This window comes from Parasteatoda tepidariorum, chromosome 1, assembly GCF_043381705.1.
Source record: "Parasteatoda tepidariorum isolate YZ-2023 chromosome 1, CAS_Ptep_4.0, whole genome shotgun sequence".
Classification (NCBI taxonomy): domain Eukaryota; kingdom Metazoa; phylum Arthropoda; class Arachnida; order Araneae; family Theridiidae; genus Parasteatoda; species Parasteatoda tepidariorum.
In genome coordinates this window covers 26,974,521-27,002,077 of record NC_092204.1, presented here as the reverse complement: position 1 = coordinate 27,002,077, position 27,557 = coordinate 26,974,521, and the positions used below count along the sequence as shown (strand labels likewise).

At 25.6% G+C, this 27,557-nt stretch overlaps 1 protein-coding gene across 2 annotated transcripts; it reads left to right on the top strand.

Annotated features, from left to right (window-relative positions):
• Nucleotides 1–21: 21 nt before the first annotated feature.
• LOC107453754 (septin interacting protein 3) lies at nucleotides 22–26,881 on the top strand. Of its 2 annotated transcripts, none has more exons than XM_043047489.2 (15): nucleotides 22–184; nucleotides 2,589–2,749; nucleotides 6,067–6,159; nucleotides 6,261–6,413; nucleotides 7,617–7,665; nucleotides 9,429–9,532; nucleotides 9,646–9,772; nucleotides 11,619–11,718; nucleotides 16,969–17,034; nucleotides 17,926–18,212; nucleotides 19,981–20,112; nucleotides 22,397–22,513; nucleotides 23,778–23,967; nucleotides 24,935–25,020; nucleotides 26,546–26,881. In XM_043047489.2, exons 2-15 carry the CDS (start codon nucleotides 2,621–2,623, stop codon nucleotides 26,692–26,694), a joined length of 1,782 nt encoding a protein of 593 aa, XP_042903423.1. In that variant the 5' UTR covers nucleotides 22–184; nucleotides 2,589–2,620; the 3' UTR covers nucleotides 26,695–26,881. The 2 variants fall into 2 exon arrangements, with proteins under 2 accessions (XP_042903423.1, XP_042903424.1); XM_043047490.2 differs by lacking the exon at nucleotides 22–184 and adding an exon at nucleotides 484–604.
• The last annotated feature ends 676 nt before the right edge of the window (nucleotides 26,882–27,557 follow it).

Sequence of the window (27,557 nt, the reverse complement as noted above, 5' to 3'; positions counted from 1 at the left end):
ATCAATTTTACATTCTGATTTCTCATTTATTCTAAAAATAACGACAGTTAAAAAAATCATTTAACTGTTACACGTCGAATTATTATGATGCGAGATTCCTTGTTTACCAATGAATTCTGCTGTGCAATAGTTTTGCTTTTCGAGAGATTCATTCCCATATCTATGGAGAAATAGCTCAAAATTTGTAAGTACACGTTATAAATGAAATAACAATAATTTTTGCCTGGCTTACATATGCAAATTATTTAGTTTGTATTCTTATTCTGTACTGATAAAATTTGTGACGTATGTAATGACAGTTATGTCTGAATCTATTTTTAAGTGATATAGCTGCAGATTTCTTCTAGAAAGTTAATTACTGCTATATGTATAACATCATTGAACGTTTAACATTATTTTACATTGGTCACTATAATGATTTAGTTGATAAATTAAATATTTATGCATTAATTTTAGTCTAATTGATTTTAAATACTTACTTGAGGTCAAAAGTACAGTTTTGTTAATTTTATTTGGTTATATTTAATACTTATATGTTCTTGAAGTTGATAAATAAATTTTATCTTGATCCTAATCGAATGTTGCAAGAGATTCGGAAGGATAGGTAGCTGCTTATTAAAAAATATTATTAAAATTTATTCATTTTTATGTCAATATTTCATGTAAATTGTATTACTGTGGTACTTTATATTTTATTACTATATATGTTTTGATGTGTATCATCTACAATACCTTTTCTACTGCTTTTTCTTATTTTTTGTGTTCTGATGTTGATATAGTCTTTAAATGTTTTGAATCAATTAAAGCTTTTATTTTTATGATTTGAAAATCTGATTTTTGATTTTTTTAAATTTTAAAGTGAATTTTTTTGAAAATCTCTGCCAGGAATAACAGTTTTCCTTCTGACTGCTTATTTTTAATTTAATGAGTAACATTTATATGAATCTATATTATTTGTCTTATAAAAAGTTTAAAACCTAAACATAAATACGATTTTAGCTTTAAATATTAAATAAGAATATATTGCTTTTGTAGAATCTTCATATATATGTGGTGTATTATGAGTGGTGATTTTGAAAACCTTACCATATTTTAATGCATTATTGAATAAGAGATGAATAATATAATAGGGGAGAGGGGTTATAGTGTGAGCAATTTTTATAGTAAAGAAAGATTAAATAATTGCAAGATAAATTTGCAAAAAAATAAAAAAAATCTTAATTATTATTTTGAGCATATATTTTTTTTTCTTCAACTTTTGAAAGTTTTTCTTCATTTTTAATGGTACATTCCTTTACTTTTTAATAATCTTTTTTCAGTAAATACATTGTTTTTGTCCACACTAACCCCATATCACAGGGCTAGTGTGGATGTGTCATAAAACCTAGTATTGACTCTATTCTTACTTATAAAACAGCAAATAAAATCGTAATTGAACTATTTTTAGTCTGATTATTTTATTTTAACTAGTATTTATGTTTAGTCTAATTATTTTATTTTTATTAGCATTTATTTTTAGTCTAGCAAATCTTAGCGAGATTTATTTTAATTGATGATAAGGCTTAAAATACTCTTAGAAATAGCAACTTTACACAGTTTAACCGGTGATTTTTTTTGCATACGTAGATTGATATCAAATGTTATGTTTTATCATTTGATTTTTAATTTAATAGAATTTATTTGCAACAAATTTAACTACCACAACTTATAAGCAATTTAAGACTCGACAATAATGAAGTATTTACTTATTTCAATTGTTATTATACAACTTATTTAAATATTGTAGTAATCTGTATTTTTTGGATTTGCAAATATTAATTTATATACAATAACTGAACTATATTCTAATTTTGTAAATCAATTATCATTGAAAAATGTCCACATTAGATGTGTACATCTTATTTTTATTTTACAGAAAAAATAATTTTTTTTTTTAATTTGATCAAGTTTTGTTATTAATTTATTATGTGTTGTGTTGAATTTGTATTAAATTTCAGCTTAGAGGCATTAATAGAATTTCAGTTGTTCCTATTTTACAACTGCTCTGAGAAATATGCAACTGTTTAGCAATTTTACAACTGCTCTATGAAAATAATAAGTGATTATAGAAATATATTTTTTGCATGGATTTATCTTTGGATAAAGGAATTTTGTTATTGTATCTTAAAGGTTTTCAATTTGCTTGAAAAGCTCTCGAGATACAAAGAAATATGCAAAAATAAAATTAACATTAAGAGTTTCAAACTTTTTGATTGCTCTCTTGACCAAACTATTGGGACCATATTTCCCAGATTGTAGCTATCCCCAAGATTTTGAAGAAAGAATCCAAGTTTGCCCAAAAAATGTTTATTCATAGAAAGTATGTTTTTGTGTCTTATTTCGTAATTTAAAATATGGTCTGTACATATTAATTAGCATATTTGAAGTCTCCTTCATAAGCTATTAAGTTTTGAGTCCTAGTTAGTGAAAATATAATCAGTAGACCAAATGTCATTCCGGGTGATTAATTTTTCTTCTTACTTTTTGTGTGCATTTATTAACTAAGTATTTGATTTTATTAAACATTTGTTATTTTACTTATTTTTTAGGTTTCTTTAATTCAGCCAAGCTGGAGATCATAATGCGGGCAGCATTATTGAGTGCTGGTAGTGTCCTACTGACACTGGGTGTAGTAGGCAATGCATATTATCATAAAAAGCAATTTTATCCTTCTGTTGTATACATTACTAAATCGAATCCTAGTATGGGGGTAAGTTAAACAAATTTTTTTAAAGCTAATCTAAATATGCTGATTAGAAATTATTAGAATAATATCAACATGCGTTGACTGCATATCACACTCACATGCGAGTTTCAATTTTTTTGCTTTCTCTTTCTTTCTTGTCAGCATCATCATACTCATTACTTAATTTGAGTTAGGTAGTTCAAGTAAGTATTTAATATTTATTAAAAATTAAGTTGAAGTTTTAGAGCTTGAAAAGTTATTTTGATATCAAGGGTGCTTTATTGGCAAATTTTTTCTGTTTTGAGAAGTCATATTTTATTTTCTATCACTTTAAATGAATTATAAATAGAAATAAATAATTGATTTTTTTAAGTGTAATTTTTTTTTCTGTCATTATATGGTAGAAAACAATGAACATTAATTGAAAATAATGTAATACATATTTAAGATTCGGTCATATGTAAATGATTCTCATCAAATAAGAACAAAAGATGTCTTCACAAATTTATTTTAAAACATATTCATAATTGTAGCCCTTCATTAGTTGCAATGGAAGAAGGTTTACACAGTAATGACTCAGTTCTATAAAATTAAACTTTAGTGTGATTGGGGTTAAGAAAGAGTAGTTCAGGTCAAAAAATAAGTTGTCCAGGAGGAATCTTCAAGAAAGGCCTTGGCCCACCCTGGGCTGTTGTGCCAAACATTAGGGAAGGGATTGATGAGGATTCAGGATTTTCTTTCTTTTTTTTATTAATTGTATTTTTTTATTTGGATATCCAAAATGCAGATCATCAGAAATTATGGGGTTTTTATTCATATTTATTTTAAATAGAGATACGTTTAATAATTTACATACAATCACACACAAATATATATTTTGGAGCCTGGGTGTTTCCTTTTTTTGGTTTGTTTTTTGACAATTTTTTATAAAATAACTTAAAGGTGATAAAAAATGTCCCTTGTATTTAAGAATTGCAGTTATGTACTAAGTATTTATAAAAAACAGAAAAAAAAGTGTATGTTACAAGGATTACTCTAAAGATTATCTACCTACCTAAGGATTATCTAAGACTTTAAAAAGTCAACAGACAAGTATTGCTTAGGATTTTGCTTTCCATATGTACTAAATAAATTGAATAGGTTTAATATTTATCTTTCTTCCATTGCTCTTTCCTCCAATTTTTAAAAATGAATGTGGAGTGTTTTAATGAAGTAATCATTGTTTTTGAAAAGCACCTCATTTGCTCTACATGTCTTTCAGGCTCTGCTTTTAGATATTAAAAAAATATTTTTCTCTTGCTGTGTATTCATTTTATTATATACTATTCACTTTTGTTTTTAATTAAGACCACAATCTAATCGCAAATATTTTTTTACAATTTCTTGTTTCTAGATGCTTCAGAGACACATTCATTTTTTTTAAAAAACAAGTATTGTCAAAAACAAAATGATATCTATAATTTGCTTCTCTTTTACAAGAGATAAGAATTTTCTTTTACTTTTTTTCAAAAAAAAATTGTCCTTTATAATATTGCACTTTTATTGCTAATCTATATTAGAAAAATTTGTTCATATATGGTAGTACATCGTTCAATTTTTTTCAAGGAACCGTTTGTTTGAACGATAGATACACTGAAACGATAAATGCGGGTCAACATAAAATATCAATTAATTACTTGAAAAAGTATGGAAAGTAATAATGAGAGGTATTGGGCTTCAAGAAGAAAAAAAAAAAATACTATAAATATAAAAAGTCTAAATGAAAAAATTATGTACTCCTTGAAAAAATATTTACAATGCATAAGAAAGATAATTATATTTACAATGCATTTATGGGAAATGTATAAAAAGTTTAGTTTAAACACTCTTTTGGTTAAAATGCAAAAAACTTTTCAACATTTTTAACAGTTTCCTGTTCTTTTTCTATAAATTAGTGTCAATCCAGAAAGTTTCTCATTGTTCCAAAGGCTTTGAGGTCTTCTGCAATTTTCATGATATACTTGTCACTTCTTTAGCTTCTGCAGCCATTTTTTTAAACCAGCATCATACCATAATTTTCAATGTCTTCATTAACATGCCATAAACAAACTTGATTTTTGAAAAGTTTTCTCCAAACTGTAAAAAATCCTTATCTTTTTCTTCATCGTTTGCATCAGGAGTTACCATTATTCTTTTTTTTTTTTTTAAAAAAAAAAAAAACTTAATATTTTCAAATATTTACTTTTGAACAATACACGTAAGAATCTTTTAATTTCAGAAACTTTCCAGTTATGCTTAAAATAAGAAATGAAAATAACTTGCAATATATTTTAGATGCTCAGTATTGATTTTTTTTATAACATTTTCTCTAATTTTTTAAAATCTTTTTCTTATGAATTTACTCTCACCTCTGTTATGTTTTCCCCCTTCTAATTTTAGTTATTAATACTTTAATTTTAGAACACATTCTTCAAGAAATGGTGATTACTTTACTATTATTACTATTATTTGTCATTTTTATTATGTCATCAAATTTTTAAAATTTAAATTTTTTAATTGTTTTGCCAAATATGTAAAAAAATAAATACATGCTTTGAACAGTGAATTTAAGTTTTCTTTTTGACCATCAAATATATAACTTTTTTAAATAACTAATCTAGTTGCCTCTAAATATTAGAACAATTAATAGTTATGAATATTTTTAAAATTATTATTGTAAAGAAATATTTAAAACTATACTTGTTAAACTTAAAATTCTCTTCAACATATAAAAATTAGGTTTTATGAAAATTATTATACTAGTAAGAAACCTTTCGACAAATGATCAAGATTTCCTACATGTTTATTTGTGAAACAACTTTAATTTAGACTTAGCAATGCATAGTATGCACCATTTCATCTATAACCATATCAAGCTATCCTCATTATGTCAGTTTAAATAAATGTCATCAACTAAAAAAACTTTTTTTAAAATTTATATATTTTTTGACTCCATTTCATGCAACAACAAAAAAAAATTCACTATATAACTGTGAATTGCCTTATGCTATTGGTATTTTCTTAGCAAATATATTTTTATTTGTATTTTTCAGAAACATTTTATCGTAATAAAAATTTTACCTAACTCTAGTAATAGTTATAAATAAAGTATTTTAACTACGTTCTATCTAGTTTCAGTGTGTGATAACTTTGTAATAACAGTTTTACTGTTGACATTGGTATTGTATATGGTTACAAAATCTGCAGCTATAAGTTAAAGGAGTAATTACTCCTCCGTATGAAATTTTTTTATATTATTTATCCCATTTTATTAATGAATTACAATTGAATTCCTGTTTTGAATCTGATGAATTCTTTTCCAGGTCATTTACATTCAAGCATTTGTTTTAGTTCTTTTGTTGGGTAAACTTATGAGAAAAATATTTTTTGGTCAGTTGAGAGCTGCTGAAACAGAAGTAAGTAGCTAATATTTTTAATTTTGTATAAATCAATTGTTTATTAATCATTTATGTATGAAAATTATATCTAATGTTTGAAATTTCTAAAATATTTTCAGCACCTTATTGAGCGATCATGGTATGCAGTAACAGAGACATGTCTTGCATTTACTGTTTTCAGAGATGATTTCAGTCCTAAGTTTGTTGCTCTCTTTACGTTACTCCTGTTTTTAAAATGTTTTCATTGGCTTGCTGAAGACAGAGTTGATTATGTAAGTTTTATGAACATTGTTATAAAGCTATTTACAGTGTTTTATTACTTCTTTAGATTTTACACATTCAATATTTCTATTCTCTTACACTTATTAATTTTTAAAAAATCTTAAGTATTGACAGCAATAATCAAACTTAAATTAATAATCCCAAGAAACTGAAGCAGTAAGATATTAATTTTAAAACTTCATTCCCTTCAAAAATATGCAAATTGAAAAAATAAAAAAAGAACATGTTTCTAATTGGCGTCTATTTTAAAGACTCTCCAGACGTGAATGACAGTCACATCCCCCAAGTCTTGAAAATGAGCACTTATTTTTGAGTGTTTGAAACAATACGACTGTTATTTCTTATTTAAATATTTTTGTGAATGAAATTTTTAAATCATGTACTAATCAAACTGTTTCATTTGCTCTTTTTTAAAAACTATAACCACTACATAAATTTCAGCAGTGTCCTCCCCAAATGCACTGTAATTTATTGTGGGTTTATAGTTTATTTATACATTAAGTTTATGTAGCAATATATTTTGTTTAATTCAAATGAAATAAAAAATGTATTTGTGCATAATTTTTTTGTAACAAAAGACTGATTTACAATTTTTCAACTATCTCTGCATTATTACATTTTCCTGATCTGTGTGTGTGTGTTTTTCAAATGAAGAAAGCCTGAAAAAAGTCAAAGGTGCATCCCATCTTTTTCCTTATGTAGTATTTTAATAAAAACATTAGTATGGAAAGAAGGTATTGGTTTTGAATTAAAATTAATTGCTGACTTATAAAAAGTTTTATTACTAAATTTTCAAAACATTAAACAATTATTTTAGCAACACTAAATGAAATTTATTTCTTTGCATGCATTGAAAATATAAGTAGTTGTTTCTTTTTGTTGTTGTAAAGCAGATTTTTTGTCGCACAAGCTTATGGAACAGTTAAAACACAGTTATTTTAGACACCATTAAGGTTGTTTTTTTTAAAAAAAAAAGAAGATTGCATCATCTTTAATAAAAAATATTATAAAAGAATTTCAAACAAACAAAACTTCTTTTACAAATTGTGCTCATTTACTATTTCCATTTTAATCACTGAACTGTTCTCTATTTTGCCTTTTGGAATAGTAATGATTTAATTCATTATTTAGCACTTAATTGATTTATTTGTCTTAGCATTAAATAGACTTTAAAGTTTATTGTGTTGTTTTAGATGGAAAGGAGTCCTGTTATTTCGTTACTTTTTCATATCAGAGTTTCATGTAAGTACATTACTAAATGAGATTTAGTGTTTTTATAACTTAATGTCAGGTAACGAGTAAATAAATACATTTCAATCAGCAACTTTGATCTGTTTAAAGTCCTAGTTAGAGAAATGTATTGTGAAAAAACTTTATTTCAGTTGTTTTATTATTCATATGAACATATAAATATTTATTTTTTGGTAAATATTTCAAAATAATTTTTTTCTATTTTTAGACTACATTTAAGGAATTTCTAATTTAAAGCAAATTTAAAAAAATTATAATTTAATTCAATACAAAAGACTTAATTCATTACAGAAGTCATCATCAATAAAAAATATTGTAAAAGAATTTCAAGCAAACAAAACTTCTTTTACAAATTCTGCGCATTTATTATTTCCATTTTAATTACTTAACTGTACTCTATCATGCCTTTTGGAATAGTAATGATTTATCATAAATAGTAATGTAATAAAATATCAATTTTTAATTTAAAGCATATTAAAAAAATTCTAATTTAATTCAATACAAAAGACTTATAACAATTTTTTTTTAAATTTTATCTTCAATAAATTTATAATATTTTATTCTCATTTAAAAGCCATTTTCAATAAATTTTGTTATTGAGTCTTTTAGTGATTTCTTCATTGCAACTTAAATGACTTAAATCTCAATCTTAGATGCATACTGTATTTTTAATTAGTAGAAAAATATTTTGTTTTTATAAATTTTTCTGAAAGGAAGTGCTTTGAAGCATTTTGTACCATTAAAAAATTATTTAAAACTTTTTTGGTGTTAATTTAGTGTCAGAAGAAATTTAGTTTTTTCTTAAGTGTAATCTAAAAATATATAGAGTGTATTTATAATTTGTGTATTTTCCTTTTAATTTGCATTTTATACTTTTTTTTTAAATGACCAGTTCTTCTTTTACAAGCTTCTGTTTTTGTTTTTTTTTTAATTTTTCCATATTCATGGCTGTGTTAAATAGGCTTCAATGTGTTATTGGAATTCATTATATTAGATAGTTGGTAGTATGCCATGTTGTATTACATAATGTTAGTTTAGTAAAGTGACAAAGCACTAGAAACATTCTATATTAAGTGGTTGAATTTGTTTAGAGAAACATTAAAAATACATTTGACAACCTTTTTTTTCACTTGCATCTAAGAATATTTAGTGACAAAAATGTAATCTTTCCTGGTTTGAAATGTTTTTTCGTCCAAATTATTTTAAATTTATCTCTGGATTCTATGAATGTAGTTCAAATTTGTCTAAGAATCGTGAATGTTAATGATCCCATCATTGAAACATACTCAGCTTTTGTTTTTATAGAATTGTTTTCTCTGCCCATCATTTTAATGTCAATTACCTCTTCAGCATAATTCATTTTGCTTTTATTATACATTCTATATCCTTTTAATTTTTTTCTGTCATATATCATTTTTTTTTATTGGAATCAATTTTTCTGTGTTAAAAAGGAAACATATTCCCATATTTTCTCAAAACAACTAACATATTGATCTGGGAGAAGCTTTGATTTTCACGACTATATAAGGATATTATTCAAGTCATAAATGTTTAATTACTCTAAATGAATTGTATTAAATAAAGTATTTAAACTTTTAAATTACTGAAATTCTTTAATTAGTAACTTTAAAAAAAATAATAACTGGGAGAAAAATGTCATGATAATCAGTTGACTTTTAAGATGCAATAGTGAATACAGGTATGTTAATAATCCTTGTATGTTAATAATTACTTTTTAAATTTTTTTTTTTTAGCTCTTCTTATTCTTCTTGCTATTTTGGATTTTTGTTTTGTCAATCATGCATATCAGAGTACAGTTACCAAAGGTGCATCTGTTCAATTAGTATTTGGTTTTGAAGTGAGTTACTTTTGATAATTATTTTTATTTTTATTACCACATTTAATTTATTTTGTCAAAATATATTTTTAAAGTTATGTTTGCCAGTTGCTTTAATTTTTGTTATTTTGCAGTATGCCATATTACTGAGTATTGTCTTCAACATATTGATGAAGTACATTCTTCATTTCTATGATCTCCAGAGTGAAAATCCTTGGGAAAATAAAGCTGTTTTCCTTCTTTACAGTGAACTAGTCATGGGTATGCAAAAAATGAAATTAAAAAAAATTTTGTGAAAGTTTTTAATTTATTTATTTATCTAAAAATTTATTTTTGCTAAAAATGAGTGAAATAATTGATTGCATAGAATGTTTTTATTTTCATTTAGTTTAAATTTACATATACATTTTGTAGGAAATAGAACTATCTAGTTCTTAGTTGCTAATAGTTAATTCTAATTTCATGATAAATTGGAATTAAATAAATGACTAACTTTAACTTGTGCAATTTATTAATCTATCTGCTGTCTTTGTAAAAAAAAGTAACTGTCGAATGTCTACAATTCACTTGGGTAACATATCTCACAACTACATAAAGATAAGAAATAATATTGATTGCATTTCTCTGTCTTATTTTAATATTTTACTACTTTTAAGTTTATTATTTCCTCACATTTTAATTTATCATTTTGATTTCATATGTACTCCAAAGATTTTTTATTTTTAAATTTTTCATTTCCTTCATATGTTAAATACCTCTAACGACTTTCTTATTATTTTTAACATTTTTATTGTTGTCAATGTATAGTCCAAGATTCTTTTTCTCACATTATGAAGATTAAATAGTTCTTCAAAGCTTTTTGAAAAAGGAATTTTTATGTACTTACGTTTTTATTTAAAGTAAATTGTTCTAGGCATTATTCTACCTCAGTTATAAACTTGATTTTTGAATGCAGTTGATGCTAAATATTGTAACTCCTGTCACCTAAAGGAAAATTGATGATACAGTTGAAGATTGCTATATTATGAGTATAAAAATAATGTAAATATTAACTCAGTTAATAAATAGTTTTTTTTTGTATTTCGAATAGCAAGATTAAAAGAAAACTGCATCAATACATACTAAGAATCATACAGATAACAAATATGGAGAGAAAAAAAAACATTGAGAATGAGAGAGCTGTCTATCAGTCCATAAAGCTCTGGCCTCTCAGTAGTAGACTAAAGGATTACGCTTGGCTGAAGCTCAGCATAAGATAATTTGGTCACCATCCGTGACCTGTCCCTGATTAAAAAGACTGAAATAGGACTTGAAGCTATGTTGAAATGGTACAAATGTTTCAGGAGACAATCATGGCTAGTGGTGAGTCTTTAAACTCAGCCATCATTTTATGTGTGGGTTATTTTGAGACTACAAATAATTTGTCTTTCCAAGAGTCTTGAATTGTTCTAAGAGAGAGGCCCTTTTTCAAGTCCTCAGACATGGTATTTTTGATTAATCGTTTTTTTCCCCTTTCCAAATGATATACTGGAAGGAGATGTTTGTAGAGTCAAGACACCCTTTTTGGTCAGTGAATCGGCAATCTCATTGCCAGGGATCCACTGTGAAACAATATCATTTTTGCAGATAGGAAGCTTTGTAACAATCTTCGATATTCAAGGACTACAAAAGACAAAAAATTTGAGGTTGACACCCGTGACCCTGGTGTCACTAAATATGACAGCTTTGGAGAACTTATTTAAGTGGCAGATCAGCTGAAAAAGAGCAATCTCGATAGTCAGCAATTCCTAATCAAATGCAGTTGCAATCATGCCAACTGAGTTTGCCAATGAGGAAAGGGTACAGTGGACTCCTACTAAGTAGTTAGTTGGTTGCTATGTTTTCTAATAAATAGTTGGAAATATACTTTTTAAAAATTTAGTTTTTTCACAATTGGTTAGGATTAAAAATATTTGCATTCAATTCAATTAATGTTTGAATAGTATTTTTGTAATAAGTATCTTGTTTGTATTGTGTTTAGAAATCAAATATTGATACATTATCAATATTTTATTTTGCCTTGTGATTTACCTTGTGATTTTTTTAATTAGTCATTTTTTTATTTTAGGTTTTTTCAAGGTTGTTTTATATTTATTATTCATGACCATAATGATAAAAATTCACACATTTCCATTATTTGCAATAAGGCCTATGTATTTAAGTTTAAGGTAAGTAATATTGTTCCGTTTACTTTGAATAGTTTGCATTGGATGTTTATTTATTTTGCTATCACTGATGTTAGAAATGGTTCTCTGACATGCTATTTTAATCTGCATGGGGTGAATTATAACAAAAGTACATACATCCCTGTTCTGTAAAAAAATTGAAATATAACTAATTAGTGAAACCTAAATTCTCTATTCCATTTAGTATCTGACTTTCTACTTGATCTTGACATTTTGAACAAATTTTCACTTCATAGAGTGTATGACATTTTTAAATATTGCCTAAAGGTGCTTTTTTATAGTTTTCGTTTTTTTAAAAGCCCTTAACCCTCCAAGCATCAAGTTCATGAGTAAAAATGTATGAAAATCACCCTGCTACACACTACTGTTCCAGAAATGAAATAGAAAATATCTATGTTTTGATGCAGGGAAGCTAGCAGCTAAAAGTTCAGAAAAAGCCGGGACTAACTCTCAGAGGTTTAAAGATCTTTAAGCCTTTTATATTCATTGAGTTAGAAAAAAGTGCTTAATTTTATTTTTTCCAAAAAGAGATTATTTAATCCTGATGATTGTTACCACAAATTACGCTATTAGTGATTTTCACAGCAGTGTCAATCAACCACAATCTGTTTCAGCATACTGATGTTCATATCCTAAGGAAGCGGCAATTGATTCACATGTGGGCAGGGCCAGATTAACCTATAGGCACACTAGGCACGTGCCTAGGGCCTACAAAAAATGCAGGCCTACGTGTATTTTGCACAAAATTATGAAGATGCAAATAAAAATACAATATATTTTTCGGTAATAAATTATTTTGCAGAATCTTATGATCTATTATATTACTTTTTTGCGATTTTTGGATTCAACGAAATCTTGTATTATGCTGTCGAATTCCAAACTACGCAAAATGCCGTATTCAATAGAAGTAAGTNTTAGAATTAAATATTTTGTATTCTTTTAACATTAATATTATCAAGAAATTTGATTTAAAAATGTTGAAATAATAAAAATTTTCATATATTTTTAAAGTCCAAATCAGGAAAAAAATATTCTGACAAATCTTTTATTTTAAAATTACTGTAATAAAACCTACCCAATAAAATAAGATAAAATTAATTAAATATATATAATATTTTATAACATATTTACTATTATTTCTGGAGACAATTCCTCTGAGAAGCAGGTTAATTTGATTTTGGTTTATTTATATCAAAATTCAACTTAGAAAGCCTTACTTGAAACTTTTATTTTAATTGTGCGAAATTTCACTTTTACTTATCATACATGTATGTAAAATATCATTAGTAGAAATTTTTAGATCAAATTGTAACATTTGGAAAATATTTTCTATCAAAAAGTAAGTTTTGTTAAATATCTATTTGCTATTTATACTGTAAATGTGGTTTAGAGTTTTATTGAAATTTTTCTGGAAAAGTCAAATGTGTATAGTAACCTTTATTTACTAAATGCTACTGATAATAAATCATAGTTTTTAAATTGTTTAAATCAATGTAATGATAAAGTGTGTAGGTAGAATTTTATTTTTTGAAAACTGAAATAATGAAAGTTAAAACAAGATTATGATTAAATTTCAGATAATGCTATAAGGGTTGATGTAATTGAAATAAATTGATGTTTTCTTTTTAAATATGGATTTAAGTAGAAATTTTTTTTAAAAAATCTGATTTAATTGATATTAAAGTTGTTATACTGAGAAATAACGTCTAAATTATTATTTGATGCTTAAAATAGATTAATAAAAATAAAGTAATGAGTGGAGATAAAAGTGCCATGAAATTTTTAATTATAACTTGCCATTAGTTTCACGGAAAATAATTTGTTGTTAGATTTTGTTTACTTAAATGAAATACAAATACATTTAAAACTTAATTAATGTGTAATTTGTTTATATAAAAATGAAGAGAGCATTGTTTTGGTGCGTGTATTTTAGAATTAATTTTTTTATGTAGAAATTGAAAATTTGAAAAAAAAAATTTGAAAAAAAAAATTGGCAAATTGAGTCTCGGTCCTTGAAAAATTTATGATGGTGTTGAACCGAGAAAAAAAAATAATTATGGTATTTTTTGATTCAGTGATGAGTTTGTAATAGTTTTATCTAATAATTTTTACTGTTTTAACTTAGAAATATTAAATATTTTGGTAACATTGTTTTTAGATAATATTAAGTATTACTAATATTAGCATAACTAATATTCAGAGCTATGATTGGTAAATGTGAAAAAAGACCTGATTTATTAAAAAAAAAAAATTTTTTTTAACAGTAAATTTTATTAGTGGGTGATTCAATTAATGTTTGAATAGTATTTTTGTAAAAAGCATCTTGTTTGTATCTTTTATTTGTATCGTGTTTAGAAATCAAATATTGATACATTATCAATATTTTATTTTGCCTTGTGATTTTTCTAATTAGTAATTTTTTTATTTTAGGTTTTTTCAAGGTTGTTTTATATTTATTATTCATGACCATAATGATAAAAATTCACACATTTCCATTATTTGCAATAAGGCCTATGTATTTAAGTTTAAGGTAAGTAGTATTGTTCCGTTTACTTTGGATATTTAATGATGCTAGAAATGGTTCTCTGACACGTTATTTTAATCTGCATGGGGTGAATTATAACAAAAGTACATGCATCCCTGTTCTGTAAAAAAATTGAAATATAACTAATTAGTGAAACCTGAATTCTCTATTCCATTTAATATCTGACTTTCAACTTGATCTTGACATTTTGAACAAATTTTCACTTGATAGAGTGTATGACATTTTTAAATATTGCTTGAAGGTGCTTTTTTATAGTTTTTTTTAAAGCCCTTAACCCTCCAAGCGTCAAGTCCATGAGTAAAAATGTATGAAAATCACACTACTCTTCCAGAAATGAAATAGAAGAAATCTATATTTTGATGCAGGGAAGCCAGCAGCTAAAAGTTCAGAAAAAGCCGGGACTAACTCTCAGAGGTTTAAAGGTTTTTAGGCCCTTTATATTCATTGAGTTAGAAAAAAGTGCTTAATTTTCTTTTTTCCAAAAAGAGATTATTTAATCGTGATGATTGTTACCACAAATTATGCTATTAGTGATTTTCACAGCAGTGTCAATCAACCACAATCCGTTTCAGCATACTGATGTTCATATCCTAAGGAAGTGGCAATTGATTCACATGTGGGTTATAATCGCAGATTCGCATGCATGTATGTTGAACCCAATTCTTTGAAAGGGCGAAAGGGTTCCTGCACTCAGGTATGCAGCTCACTAAATTTTGTGAGAGCCTCTGGATTTCAGGCTTCTTCTCCTGCTTTCTGATATCAAAGTAAAAATCTTTCGAATATTAGTTGATCACCAGGCTGAACTAAACATTACTGCATATTTTTTTCAAATTGCAAAATAAAGTTTCGTTTTCTTTTCTTGATAATTCGTTCGTTGATGAAGTGCCATTATTTACATCACAGGAAAGCCAATAAAGTTCTTGTATTGCTATATTTTTAAACCAATCACTATCTTAGAGCTTGATGTAGGGACTGCTCACTAATTAAGTATTTTCATGGAGAACCAGAATAGTTAACCATCACAGAACTTCACTTCGAAATGTTCATTTCCCTTTTATTCATTCAAATTAATAAAGATCATATTAGTAATAGTGGGAGTTTGTAACTGAGGAACCGTCCACTAATTGTATAATGTATTTTAGGCTCTTTATTCTAATGGATTTGTTTAAAAAAATTTCAGTACTCTTGAGTTATTTTATGAAGAAAATGCAATAATTATTTGAGGCAAGATTTTAAAAAAGTATAAATTGAAGAGTCTTTCACTTTGTTAACATTATTGAATTATATTAATAATGATTGAAAATATAAAATATAAAATGCTTTTATTTAGTATATATTTAAAATTAATCATTATTTAATTCTGAGAAATGCAACTGATAACTTTTTGAAATGAAAGAGCAACTATTTTTGGAACTAACTTTTTTGAAATAAATTTTAATGATTTTTTTTCCACATAATTGTATAAATTAATTAATGATTTTAAGAATAAAATGAGAATTTAAAGTTATGCATAAAATGCTATGATGGTGGCTAATAAAATCTTCTTTGACAAAAATAAGTTATTGATCATGATTCTGTAAAATCTGTGAAAATATTTTTGCAATTTGTTTATTATATATATAGCGAACTCTCGCTACTACGATATCCAATACAACAATAACTCCCTCTATTACGATAATGTTTCATGGTCCTGATGAACTTTCATATGAACTAATGTTATTCTCCTTTCAATATTACGATCTCTGAAGCAATAAACCCCTGTAAAACGATTTTTTCCCCAAATTTCAACCTTATTTTCTCCATTTATTATTGGTTTTCAAATAATGTAAAAAATCTTATTTTGTCATCTTTTGTCATTTTAAATTTTTTTCTGACAAGAAAAGACTCACTGCTGACCACCCCAAGAGCTTCAAATGGCTAAGTACAAATGTGTAATGATTACGAATCAGGGACAGTAACACTCGAAAGAAATAGTTAAAATTTAAAAAAAGTTCTTTACGATAATCACGTTAATGCATTTTGTTCAAAATACACGCAAATAAAATAAGCACTGTGTATTAGAGATCTAATTAAACTTAGTGGTACGTTTACTTTATTTCTGTTTCCATATGCACTAACTTTGATTTCCCCAATTTTATTATAAACTATCAAATATTTTTCTTATCATTCAAGTTTTATTCACTTATTGTAAATAAAATATAATTCACTTATTATAGTAAATTCACTTATTATAATAAATAAGAACTTAATAATACTATTTGCATCATGTTTCACGAATAGAAGTATGAGATACCTCACACAACTTTTTAGGACGTACCTTCTCGGGAGTTAATAAAATTAAATGGTTATTTACATGTGTATGTATAGAATAAATAGTATAAATTAACATTGAAAAATTTATTTAAATTGCTTAAAAAGAAGAAAAAAATTTATTGATTAAAAATTTGTAAAAAAAACTTTGTATATATATATATTTTTTTTTTTTAAAATTTAATTTTTAGCAGTTTTTACAGTTGAACTGTAGTTCTACATTATGCAAATTTAAATTTGTGATTATAATTAAAATTCTCTTTTAATTTTATTTAAATCTAATTTCATAATTAATCTGTTTCTAATGTATTCCTAAACAGCCATGCATTATTTATAATTAAATTTGCACTAATTGGTGAATTTTTATAATATTTCAGGGCATTTAAAAAAGCTGTAAATGATGTCATAATGTCTCGTCGAGCGATACGAAATATGAATACTCTGTAAGTATTATTCCAGAAAATTTTATTTAATTTTTAGGACATTTTTATCAAATATTTAGGAAAGTTAATTATTTACTAAATCAAATGAGTTACTTTATTTAGTTCAAAATTATGAAGAGTGAGTTGTAATTTAAAGATATATTTAAGTGAAAATTTTGAGGCATATTGAAGTGAGTTAATTGTATTAACTGATATTTGTCATAAAAAAATGTAATTCTCTTAAAATAATTTTTTAATTAAAATCTTATTTCAAATTAATATTTTGTTTGAAAAGTTCACTAGAAATGAAAATTTCAAACATGAGAAATTAAAACTTAAAAACTGAAATTAACGTTAAAAGATCTAAAATTTTGACCATTCCACAACTAACTATGAGGACCACTTTTTCAAGAGTGCAGGTACCTCTATTTTAAGGTCAAGAACCTGAATCTGTCAGAGAAAGGTATATTAACACCGAGAATGGGTATTTTTAGTATCCAATTTCATAACTTTATATTACATTTATATGAAATTATTAGCATATTTAAGGTTAATTTCTTTTACCAATAAGATTGCATTGAAGTAAAAATTATTAAGGTATTTCATTGTACAAACCTACCAACATAATCTGTCAGTGCTGTTCTATTCTACCATATAGTGTTTTGTTAACTCTAAAAATATGTATATTCACTGTTAATATCTTATTGAGGGGCTTTAAAAATTTCTTGACAGACATATATTAAAATGGAAATAAATTATGTAAAATTCAAATTTTCTGTTTCATGTTACAAGTTAGCATGCATATGGTATTTTATATGAAAATGTTTTATATTCTAAGTAATATTATTAAAGTATTACTTTAATATATTATTAAAGTATTACTTTAATAACTTTCTGTCTTCTAATTGTCAGATATCCTGATGCAACAGCTGAAGAACTTGCCACCATGGATAATGTTTGTATTATTTGTCGTGAAGAGATGTCTGGATCTGGAAGTAGCAAAAAGTTGCCTTGCAATCATATTTTCCATGCATCATGTTTGAGATCATGGTTTCAGAGACAACAGACCTGTCCGACTTGTCGAATGGATGTGCTACGAGTTCCTGCACCTGCTCAACCAGCTCAGAATGCTCCTGTTCCTGGTGTAGGAATCCCTGGAGCTCAACAGCAGCAACCACAAGCACCTAATATTGCAAATTGTAAGCTCTTTGCCTTGTTAATAATTTAATCAGAATTTATTTTTCGTTTGTGAATCACTTCACTTTGAAAAATTTGTAGAATTGGAAAACTGTTTTACAAATGGTTAATAGAAACTTTATAAATTTTCTAATTTCTATCTTAGATTATTTGTAATGTTCATATAAAGCAACCAATAGTGCAGCGAAAAAACATTTAAAAGTTAATCAATGCCAAAATTCATCTTTGAGATACTTAACTTTTTTTTCACCTTTCAAGTGAAATATATTGTTCTAGATGTGATAAATTAGGTACTAGCATTTTGTTTATTTTGGTTGAGTAGAAAATTGTAGACAAATTTTGTTTCATGTAATATAGAGGTATGTTTATTAAGCCAAAATAGATTTTAATGTCAAGTCTAACAAGCTTTTTACTACATATGTTTGATAACTTAAAAGATTATTTCCAGTTTATTATTTGAATATTTATTTTTATCTAGGTAAATTGTTTTCCTGGAAAAATGTGTGAATTGTCTAAGAATTCAAACTGAGTGTGTATTTTAACCCATTTCTAATATATTTGTATAAAACTTTATGTATTCTAATGGATTTTGTGCTGATTAACAGTATTCATTAGCTTCTTAAAAATGAAATTGATTAGACCTGATTGGTTAAAAATAAGTAAGCATTTTGAAAAATTTCAAAATATAAGATTGTTGAATATTTTGAATTAATCCATTTACTTTGGTGCCAAAATGATAAGGGATATGACTTCTTGTGATATTTTTCTTTTTTAACAACAATAAATTTGATTTGTAATAATTTATAACTAGAAACTCGAATTGTTGTGATATCACTGTATAATTAAATTCAGTTGGTTGACAATTATGTATTCAAAATTTATATTTTAAATTTTACACTTATACATTTATAACTTTATAATATATTCTTTATAAAGTTATAAATGTATAAGTGTAATATGTACCCTTATGTGGGGTTACAATTTATTATAGTTACATTTAAAATATAGCAAACATGTATATTAATATAAATTGCCATAATTTTCAGTATGCAAGTTAAGTTTTTGTAACTTTTTTGAAGTTAAAAGTAGGAGTATTAGTTAATACTCAGATTCATTTAAATTATAAAATATACTGAAATGTAAGAATTATAGAGTACTTTAAATTAACTCTTAAATATTTTGTTTGAGCCAGCTTGCAGTCGTTTAAGCACGGAATATCATGACACCTGGTATTACAAGCTAGAGCAATTTCCATTTTTGTTATCAGTTGCTATTTCACTTTATTTATGAAGGGGTCTTTAATGCATTTTAAAACTGTGTGTGTCGTTTACTTGAATCACTACAAACAATTTATTTATCCTTCTTACATATAGGTTTTGAGTTAAATATAAATTTTTATGGAAAAAATTCCCTCTCAATTTAAGTATAGATTAGTTTTTATTTGGAAATGTATAGTTTATAATTTAGATAATTGCTTGTTCTATAGTGTTAAATGTAAGGCTGATTTTAAATGAAGTCTCTGTAACTATTTATTTATTTTTCTCTTAAATTTATTTGGATGGAAAAATTTTTTCCCCTTTTTATTATTTTTAGAAATTAATTATATTTGTGCACAATTGTAAATGAGCCAGTTCATTTGCTTCTCCAAGAGAACATTTCAACTATTTAAGTTGCAAGATAAATGTATAGGCTTCAAAGCCAGTATTATGTAGCAAAACATTCACATTAACCAATTCTTTTTTCTTCTTTCTTTTTGTAAAAAAAAATCAGGGCCTGGTTTCTTACCTAATGCTTTTCCTGGAGTATTTCCTTTTATGATGCCACCTGTTCCTCCACAACAACAACAGCCAGCTCCACAAGTTGCTCATCCTGCAAATGCTCCTCAATCTCAACAAGCCTCTGGTAAAATAAAATATGTAATTTAGAACGTAAAAGAACCTCTTAAATTTTTTTTAAAAATATACTTTTTTATTGCTATTTAAGTGAGATGCTTAAGTGAGATTTATCTATAAAATTTGTGTTTTAACTAAAAAAAGAAGTAATTTTCATTTGAAAAACTAAATTAATATATTGTATAAATTTCTCGTTTAGAGAAAGTGTATGTATGATATTCTTTGAGTTGATGTTTAACTTTGTAAAAATAAATAATTTTTAAATTAACCTTAATTATATGTTTTTTATTTTATTTATTATATTATGTCTTTGTTTTCAAAAAAGTTATATTGATTAAATATGATTTAGCTTCAATTATACACAGATTATTTATATGTTTCAATTTTTTTTTTTGGCTACAACTTCTTACTTATAATAAATTTTTAAATTTTGTTGTCTGATAACAGTAAATTTCTTCAGTAAATACCCCCAGTCTTATTTTCCCTTTCATTTATGTTTATGATTTTGACACTAATGCTTCTAGTCAATATTAAAATTGGCATAATTTAAATTATTTGAATTTTTGAAATAAAATATTAAGTCTTTTTTAGAGTTACAATTTTATTTATATTTCTAATTTACAATTTTATTAAATATAAATTTTGTTATTTTTATTATTAATTAATTTTACATAAATCTACCTGGAAAGGTCAAGGAAATAATTTTGTTTTGAGTACAAGCCATGTTGAAATTTAGAAAAGCTTTTAATGTGCATAAGTATTACAACATTTATTTTTTACTTTGTTAATTGTTTGAAGTTTGTGTGCAAGTGTTTGGAATGTAATTCATGTTGGCTTATTGTTGTTTTCTTAAGTTAGTTATTTTTTGATCATTATTTAGTTAAGATTTATTTTTAAACGTTATAAAAGATAAGTAATTATAAATATTTTATTTACATTTTGTTAAATAAGTTAAAATAAATTTTGATTTATCTACTAATGTGTTATTTTTTTTAGGTCACTCAAAAAGTATTTTTATAACTAAAATAATTCGAAAAAAGTTGAAAATTTTCTCTTTTTTTTTCAATATATTCATTATTTTCTATGCACCGTTTTATTCATCATGACTAATCAGTTAATAAGTTTTTCCTATACAGTTGTTTATAACTTTTTAAAAGAAATATTATTCAAGGATTATTTTAATAGTATATTTATTACAAATTATATATAGTATTATGATATTAATATATAATAAAATGTAATAAATATACTATATGTTAATAATATTATTAATATATATTATATATATTACAAGGTTTATTTTAATATTATATCAGCAAATATTATTCAAAATCGTAATTCTTTTTTATTGAAATAATTTTCCATATAATTTATTATTAACATAAAGGAACATAAAGTGCACAAAATACTAACTCAAGTAAAAAAAAGAAGAGCAATATTTAAAAGAAAAAAAATTTCTTCAGAAAATTTCAGCTTTACATGTAATTAAATTGATACCATATTCAATCTTTTTAAAATGGTTTTTGGTTGCTACTCATTGAATTTTTTAAGCATGTTTGGTACATATTCCTTTTTGGTGTAACAATTATTATCTATCATTTTCAAGTCTTAGAAAAAAAAATTCATTAATGTAGTCAGGTGAAATATTTCTTAAATGTGGACTTGAGATGGGTTCTGTTAATTAATTGCTTTAGAAAGTTTCTGTTTTATCTTTATTTTATAATGCAAAGACTAGTTATTACTAAATCAATTTAGTGAGGTAAAGTTTAGTGAGTTGTGCTTAATTTAACTTTTAACTGAATTAATTCATTATAAATTAGATGAACAAGAGCTTGATATATCTTATCAGCTACATATAACTCTAAGTTAGTATGATTTCATTCTGAGTTTAAATTTTTTATCAAGTGAATTAAAAACTGTTAAAATTTTAAACTAAAATCATTGAAACATATTATATCTGACGTTATCCTTACGTTTTATATCTGACTGTTATTTGATAATGTGAAAGAAGTTTCATTAAATGTAGACTTTATATTTATCTTCTGAAATATGTAAAGCTAAATTTTCTTTGTGTCGTTTTGTACACGTTTATTAACTCCTATTTGCCCAGTAATATATTTAGATTTCAATTTATGAAAGTTTTTACATTTTAATACTATGAAACATTGTAAAGTATTATTTGAGAGTTTAAAATTTAAATCCACGAAAGTATGTTATCTTTCAAATATCAGTTTTCTGAAATTGAATTAAATAATTCATATTCAGTATAAATTAATCGATTTCTTTATTGTTAGCTCCTGCTGGTGGTCAGCCTGGGCCATCAACTTCTTCTGGACCTTCTACGTCTGCTGGTACTCAACCTACAAATGCCCCTCCCTTATTTATGCCACCTTTTCCCTGCATGCCTTTTTGTAAGTGGTAAATTATCACCGTTTTCCTTTCATACTTAGTAAATTTAAAAATTTTTTAAAAGTTCTATTATTATTTATTTGAATAAATGTAATTACATTGCAATTGAGAATAAACAATTGTATGTTCTACTGATTGTAATACCAATTATTTAGACTTATAAAGGACAATAATTAAAACTTAAGATGCACGTTATTTTGCTAAGTAAAGCATTATTTTTATTCTGTCAAAATATATTTAAAAAAATCCAAATTACTTTTTGAGCAATGAAAAAATATTTGGCTGTGGATTCATATATAGTAAACCCTAAAATTTAGAAAGTTGTAATTGTCATACCTTATTGCTTTACCCTTGCTATTTTTTTTTTAATTAGGAAAAATAAATGTTCACAGCTGACCGATATTGCTTTTGTCATAAATGTAAACATTCAGAGTTTAAATGGTCCAAAAGCATAATATCTATTGGTATGATAGCTAAAAAGCCATACCTTGTAAAACAAATGAGTCATCGCATTCATGATAAGTATGTTTGTCTAGTGGAAGAATCTGTTTCCTTTCAAGGTTTCCTCCTATTCTGCCTATTGCCATCTGAATTATTCCATAAATTTCTCACATCATTTTTCTCATTTTTCCCCTGTCTCTTTTTACGTTATATTTCTGCTATGATTCTTTATTGTTGTTAAAAGAGTATATAACTTTAATTCATGTTTTTTCACCTTTTTTCTTAACAGTTTTATATGTGTGGTTGATGACAAAATTTATCAGCATTTTATATTTTTCTTTATTTTATCTTACTAACTTTCAAACAAAGTTTTCTTTGATTTTTATGTGTTTTTACACTTTCATTATTAAACAAGGTTTTTGCTTAACTCTCAAAGTGTTCAGCCCCTTGGCAAAGTGCTAGTGAATTTTCTTCACTACCCACAACTTGCTCCCTCCCTTTTTTTTAAAGAAAAGCAAAGCCAGGGTTAATCCCAATTTTAATTATTTAAATGGAAGTTTTTAAGAGTATCAAATCTTTTAGTTTATTTCAAACTTTAATTTTTACATGTGCTGACATTTTAATAACTTTTTAAATAATCATTTTTAAATTTTGTTTAAAATAATTGCAAAACTACTTCCTTTACAGTTAGAATATATTTTATTTAACACTTAAAATGATATATCTGTTGTCAATATACCTATAAAATTTCTCAAAAATTAATAAAAAGTACTCCAAAATTTTTAAAAGTAATTATTTTTCAAAACTTTTGAAAACATGTTACAGTTCTACCTCCACCTCCTCCCATACCCGCTGCAGATCTCAGTTCTTTATCAGTGGAAGAATTACAAGCCATGGAAGGACAGGAAAGAGAAAATCTGGAAGCCAGAATAAGGTGTTTGCGCAATATACAAACTATGTTAGATGGTGCTGTGTTACAAATGCAACAATATTCATCTTTAGTTGCATCAATGAGGTGAGCTTTAGTATTACATATACACCACTAAGCTTAAAGATAATTTTTAAACAACAGTAGTATACAATTCTCTTTCCTCTGAATACTTCTGTTAACCATAATCAATTCTAGTTTTTTCCTTTTTTTTGGCACACATATTTAGTTTCTTTTCTATTCTCAATTTCATTACCATTTTATGTAAGTAACAAATTAATATATTTGTACTTCTTAATGTAAAATTTCAATTGCGCTTCAAAATTTATTAAGGTGGAAAAAGTCAAATGTTTCGTTGACTTAAAAATTTTTTCGAAGCGATTTTCATTAACAAGTAAATCTTTCTGCTCCTTATTCCTGTTTTTTAAGATAATTAACTTTGAATAAACATTTTGTTTGCTCGTTGCTTTGGATTTTGTAAAGAAATCTGAAAAAGTAATTTTTGTATTTTCATTTCTCTTTTCATTGTTACTAGGCTATTTTCAGCTTGATCATGATTGCTTTTCTTTCTGCTTAAAAGAAAAGTGCTTTATTATCTGCACAATAAAAATATAATGTCTCCGTGCAAATGGAATCGAGGGAAGCCCTTTCAAAGCTTCCAACGGAATATAAATATATGAAATCAACTTAAAAAAACAATGAAATCCGCTAACGATTCTAAATTAGATGCTTTCTTGTACAAATGGTTAATTCGAAAGGATAGTGTATCATTATTCAGTTAAAACAATTATCTTAATGATCCTTATCTTTATCCTATTTGACAAAGAGACACTAATTAAATGGACTCATTATAATTAAATTGAAATATTAAGTAACACTGTTAGTAAAAAACAACTCAATTTTCAGAAATTATTAATGAATATAAATAAAGAAAATGATGTTGCTTTTATAATCCGAACACTTCTATTATCCAAAGCACCCAGTATCAATTACTTAGGATAATCAATGTTTTTCAGTCTACCTCATAAATTACTAATTCCCTTATGAATTTCAGAAGTGTGCCAGTCAGCACTCCAAGTCAAAATAATGTGAAAAATTCCAATCCTTCTACAAAAACAGAAAGTGGACCAACTATGAATGGTAATTTGTTTACTTATGATAATTAAAAGATATATAATTAACTTTTGAAATACATGCCATGAAAACATATAAAGTTTTTAGCACTTTATTGTTAATATTTTTAAAATCCTACATTGAGATAATGAAATCAGAATGAGTTTAGTCACATGTGACTAAACTCAACCTGATTTCATTATCTCAGTGTTAAATGCTGTCCATTTCAATTACATATGCATAATTCAGTATTTCTATGCCACAGTAATACAGTTTGATAAAGAAATGACTATTGTCGGAGAAAACTTACTATAGTATATTATTATTTTTCAAATAACAATGCATAAATTTGAAGTCTAAATTTTTTTTTCTCTTTATAAATTTATGCTATTGCTTGAAAATTAGACTTGTGGTTTTTGATTCAAGCGTAGTTCCTTTTTTTAAATTCATTATTGATTTATACAAATATGCAGTCATTGAATAATAAAATGCGGTACAGATAAGTTTAATTGTGCCGCTTTTTCTGATGCAAAACTTTAAATTATTTAAAGAAAAAGTTATTCTTTCATGATTTTTAATTTAAAACTAACCTTAGTGAAATATTACTCAATATCTAAAAAAGAGAACATTCAACTATCCATGAAGAATGAATTATATTTTTATTTTGCTTGGAGATTATTCAGATTTGAGACTACTTTAATTTATTACAATTTTCTTATTGCTTTTTTGGATGAATTTTTGTGAGGAAGAATAAATAAATACTAAAAGAAAAAAATGGTGAGTAAGAATAAACCAATATTGTTTCAACTGGGCCATGAAGAAAGGAAATACTTTTCATGAATTCCTTACATTTTTCCTTAAAAATTTATGTTAAATAGCAATTTAAAAACATAGTTTTACTATAATTTTAGTTTTCAACATTTTTGAGTGTTTTATAAATATATCTGGCTGCCTTAAATTTTACTTAAGAATCATCAATCTATATGTCTTACTTACATGGCACTCAATGCACAAGTGTGTCTCTATTAAAATAATTTTGAAAGTTTTATTACTTAGATGATATAATTTTAATCATCGATAAGTATTTAATTTCTTTTAAAGAGATAAGAAATTGCCATGTATTTCTAATAACCAATAAAGGACAATTTTTTGTAATGTTAAAATTTATAATACACTATAAATAATATAAGCTTCTTGTTATTAAGGACCCTTTCTAGAGTTTACCTCCTTTAGGTAAACATCCCATGAACCGAAATGTTCCCATTCTTTATTTTGTTTGATTTCATGTTCTTGCATCATATTTTTTTAATAGTTTTCATTGCAAGTGTAATAAGGTTTGTATTTACCACAATATAGCCTCATCCAGATTTTGAGCAAACAAATTCTACTTTTAGGATTTAGAAAGTAGAAAGCAGTGGTTTGTAGTAATATACATCTCTAACTGCTTTATTACAAATGAAATCTACTTATTAATCATTAGTTACTGTTAACTGTACATATATAATTACTATCTTGATTTTTTTAAATGAACAATTACAATTATTTGCTTTAGGTCACATGAGCAGTTCTGAGCACTCTTCACATGCCAACACATCAAGCAGCACTGATCCTGCTGAAGAATTGCGCCGCCGCCGCTTAGAATATCTACAGGGAAATGCTAGTGCGGCAGACAGAGACGATAACAGAGAGCAGCACAATTAATGTGTTAATACAGTGATAGATTTATATGACACTCTGTCCATTTGTTTAAATGTTCAAGAACTATTTTGCTGCATGAGAGATTTTGACAATAAAAATCTATATAATGCAGCAGTGCAAACTCACTTATAAAAACTCTTGTCATAATGTGTACATATTGTAAGTCTGCTAATAAAATTTTTTAAGTGTTTATGTTTAAATTAATAAAAGAAATCATAATTGTTATATATTTTATTTCAATTATTAAATGACAATTGAGAACTTTTTAAAACGAAATACAAGTAGCTCTGTATGATGTACTCATGATATAAAGTCGACGATGGATGACACTACTACAATCACACAAAATATATCACTTTTCTATCTCAGTTTATACTCATACAATGATATATACTTTGATTTAATGATATACTCACTTTACATCAAAAAGAACAGTTCAGTTAGTTAGATAATATTATTAAACTATGAACTGTTTTATCTTTCACACAGCATAACATAAAAAAATATTTCAATTTTGAGAGCAAAGAAATTCATAAAGAGGAAGTTTGATGCTCTCAAACATTTATTAACTATTAAGTTGTTCCATATCAAATGAGGGGTTTCAATATCTAAATTTTCTTTGTTTTTTTATTGTTATAATTTAAATTTTTTTTTCACCGCAGGGGATGTTCTAATTTTTTTTATATAAAAAAATACTTAGTTATAGTTGAGAAAAACAATCTATTCTAGTTTCCATTGAATGTGTGGGTATTTTGATCTCTTTCTATTGAAGATTCATGTGGTATGATTGAATTTCATTGCTATTTTTCAATGTATGTTAGGAAACAGATTGAATTGTATTTTGAAAGTTTAGATGGATAACCAGA

What these genes read in the sequence shown, in the direction of transcription:
- LOC107453754 (XM_043047489.2), top strand. Translation starts at nt 2,621, where the DNA reads ATGCGGGCAGCATTATTGAGTGCTGGTAGTGTCCTACTGACACTGGGT. An exon ending in CTGAAGACAGAGTTGATTAT is followed by an intron (nt 6,414 to 7,616) that starts GTAAGTTTTATG and finishes GTGTTGTTTTAG; the next exon opens with ATGGAAAGGAGTCCTGTTAT. An exon ending in TCTTTAGTTGCATCAATGAG is followed by an intron (nt 23,968 to 24,934) that starts GTGAGCTTTAGT and finishes TATGAATTTCAG; the next exon opens with AAGTGTGCCAGTCAGCACTC.